The sequence below is a fragment of the Apteryx rowi genome, unplaced genomic scaffold (assembly GCF_003343035.1).
Source record: "Apteryx rowi isolate R43461 unplaced genomic scaffold, aptRow1 scaffold_112, whole genome shotgun sequence".
Classification (NCBI taxonomy): Eukaryota; Metazoa; Chordata; class Aves; order Apterygiformes; family Apterygidae; genus Apteryx; species Apteryx rowi.
In genome coordinates, this window is record NW_020447331.1 from 1,959,365 (window position 1) to 1,962,119 (window position 2,755).

A 2,755-nucleotide genomic window follows, 5' to 3' on the forward strand; every position below is an offset into this window, starting at 1 on the left:
CGCGGCGCACGGGCGCTGCTGCTGCGCGGGGAGCGCAGCGCCGCGCCGGGACCATGCGCCAGGCGCGCTCCRCGCTTAGCCCCGGCAGCCCCCCGGCCGCCGCCAGCTCTCCCTAGAGCCGCTGCCGCGCAGCCTTCCCCGCTGGGTAAGTTTGCAGCCGCCCGGGCGCCGCGGGAGGAGGAGGAGGGGAGGGGAGGAAGAAGCAGGCACACCTGGCCGGCGGCCCGGCCGGGGAGAGCGCGCAACTCCGCCGCCCCCGACTTGTGCCCCGGGACCGGGGGCAGGAGGGGGGGCTGCGGCGCCCGGCCCTCCGCGGCCCCCGCTAAGGGGTTGGGCACGGTGCCTCCGCCGCCTGCTCCCGCACCTTCCTCCTCCTTCTCCTCTTTCCTCCTCCTCCTCCTCCCTACCGGCTAACAGGTGGCGGTGCCGCCTCACCTTCCTCCCCCTCCCTGGGCCACTGGGAGGGCGAGGATCTCCCTCCTCTCCTCTGTTGCCCCTGCACCCCCGCAGCCGCTTCGGCCCCTAGCTGCCTTTTTGGCCCTGCTCGAGAGACTCTTCCACCCCCTGGGTGTCCCCCTAGCGCCGCACTGCAGTGGGGTGCCGGAGGAGGCTCATGCACCGCCACCCCCCTGCCTCTCTCCCACCTCGCCTGCCTTCATGGCCCCGTTGTTGTTTGTTTGCYGTTGCAGCGGGCATGGGGAACCAGGTGGAGAAGCTGACCCATCTGAACTACAAGGAAGTTCCCACAGCTGACCCGACAGGTATGGACAGAGATGAGGGGCCCAGGATTGGGGTGTCCTACATCTTCTCAAATGACGATGATGAGCTGGAGCAGCAGCAGGATTCGGTGCACGATCTGGGAGGGGAGCACCCTGCCTTGCAGCCGTACGATCCCCAGCTGCACGAGGTGGAGTGCTCGGTCTATTACCGGGACGAGTGCATCTACCAGAAGAGCTTTTCTGAGGAGGATATGCTGCCAGAGGAGGGTGATGAAGGAGGTGGGGGGCACCTGAGCACCTATACACCAGAGAACCTGCTGAATAGGTGCAAACCGGGTGACTTGGTGGAGTTTGTGTGCCAGGCCCAGTATCCACACTGGGTGGTCTACGTTGGGGATTTTCAAGTCGTGCACCTGCATAGGCTGGAGGTGGTGAACAGCTTCCTGACTGACGCCAGCCAGGGTAGACGGGGCCGCATTGCCAACCAGCTGTACCGCTACAAACCTCTGAGCCCGGCCACTGTGGTGCGCAATGCCCTGGAGCAGGTGGGCTGCAAGGACCGGGACTTGAGCTGGAGAAACTCGGAGTGTTTTGCTGCCTGGTGCCGGTACGGCAAGCGGGAGTTTAAAATCGGCGGGGAGCTGCGCATAGGCAAGCAGCCCTACCGATTGCAGATCCGGCTGGGTGACAAGCGCAGCCACACGCTGGAGTTTCAGAGCCTGGAGGATCTGATTATGGAGAAGAGGAGAAATGACCAGATTGGTAGGGCTGCTGTGATTCAGGAGCTCTCCAGCCACCTGCAGGCTGCAGAGGAGGAAGAAGAAGAGGAGGAGGAAGATCATCATCCAGGTGCCCGGACTGCTGTGGAGTAGCAGCCTCAGCACCACCATGCTGCTTAGACTAGGTGATGGGGATTAAAACTGAAGGCTGCGAAATTGAGCTGTTATAAGCCCTTTGGGCCGCTTCAGTGCAGCTTCATTCCAATCACATGTGAAAGGAAGGGGGAAAGCTGATTAAGTGTCTGTGCTTTAGTGCTTAACTCCTTCAGTGCTTGATGATAAAACCACTGACTTATTTGTAGAGGATAAAACTCAGGGCGATCCTACCCCTCTCTACTCCCACCTCTTTCCCTTCCTCTCTGTCCTCTATGTGCATAGTCTTTCCATGAACTGTCTGCCAGTAGGCCTGACCCTATAGGATGCTAAATGCCTTTGATATCTACTTATCAGCAGAAGTTAGGGGTATTTAATACTACTGTGAAGGAGCCAACAACTTTCAGCATATGGCCACCTAGCTCTGAGTGCGTGATTAGTTGGGGTAGCAAAGAAGCATGAGGACTTTGTTTTTCTTTCTGTGCCCTGTTTCTCTTCAGCTGTGGCCCCTGTTGGTATTACAGCAAACTGTTTGCTTGCATCTCCAGGTGCAAGGCTTCTGTGGCTTCTCAGCCCGCCCCCCCCCCCAAAAGGCATATGGGAGAAATCACCACTGATTTTAGTGAAATGGTTTTGATGCGCCCTGTGCTGCCTTAAAGGAACTTGCAGGTGGGCTGGAGGGGTGCCTCCTCTGCTATCAGTGTGGCTTCAAGAGCAGAGGATGTGTTTATTGCTGAATGGTCCCAGGGGAGGAGGGAGCTTGTAGTCCTGATCGTGAAATCTGCACGCTGGTGTGTGGTGAGACTCATACTAGGGAGATGCTGAGCTATGGCAACACTCATCATGGGCTGCCTGGCTTTCCCTGAAGCAAATGGCAAAACTTGCAATAAGATCAGTGGCGCACATTGAGGCAGTAGAAGCAGGTTGTTCATGTGCATTAGGATGTCAGAGCGAGCTGTCCCTCAAGAGGGTAAGCTGGATGCCCCTGGCCATGAGCACGTCACAGGTTCTGCACTACAGTAAACAAGGCTGCGACAGGAAACACTGGGATGGAGCATAAGATAGAAGGGCAGCACAGGCAGGGTTTGGGTGTTCCTCTTTTCCTTCCTTGCCACAAACAAATTTCCTCTTCATCAGGAATTTTGTGTTTCCTTTTTTTTTTTT

At 57.9% G+C, this 2,755-nt stretch overlaps 1 protein-coding gene across 1 annotated transcript; it reads left to right on the forward strand.

The window, feature by feature from the left end:
- The first annotated feature begins 694 nt into the window (after window positions 1-694).
- Window positions 695-1,591, forward strand: FAM84B (family with sequence similarity 84 member B). Its single transcript, XM_026077686.1, has one exon. The coding sequence runs from the start codon at window positions 695-697 to the stop codon at window positions 1,589-1,591; it is 897 nt and encodes a 298-aa protein (XP_025933471.1).
- The last annotated feature ends 1,164 nt before the right edge of the window (window positions 1,592-2,755 follow it).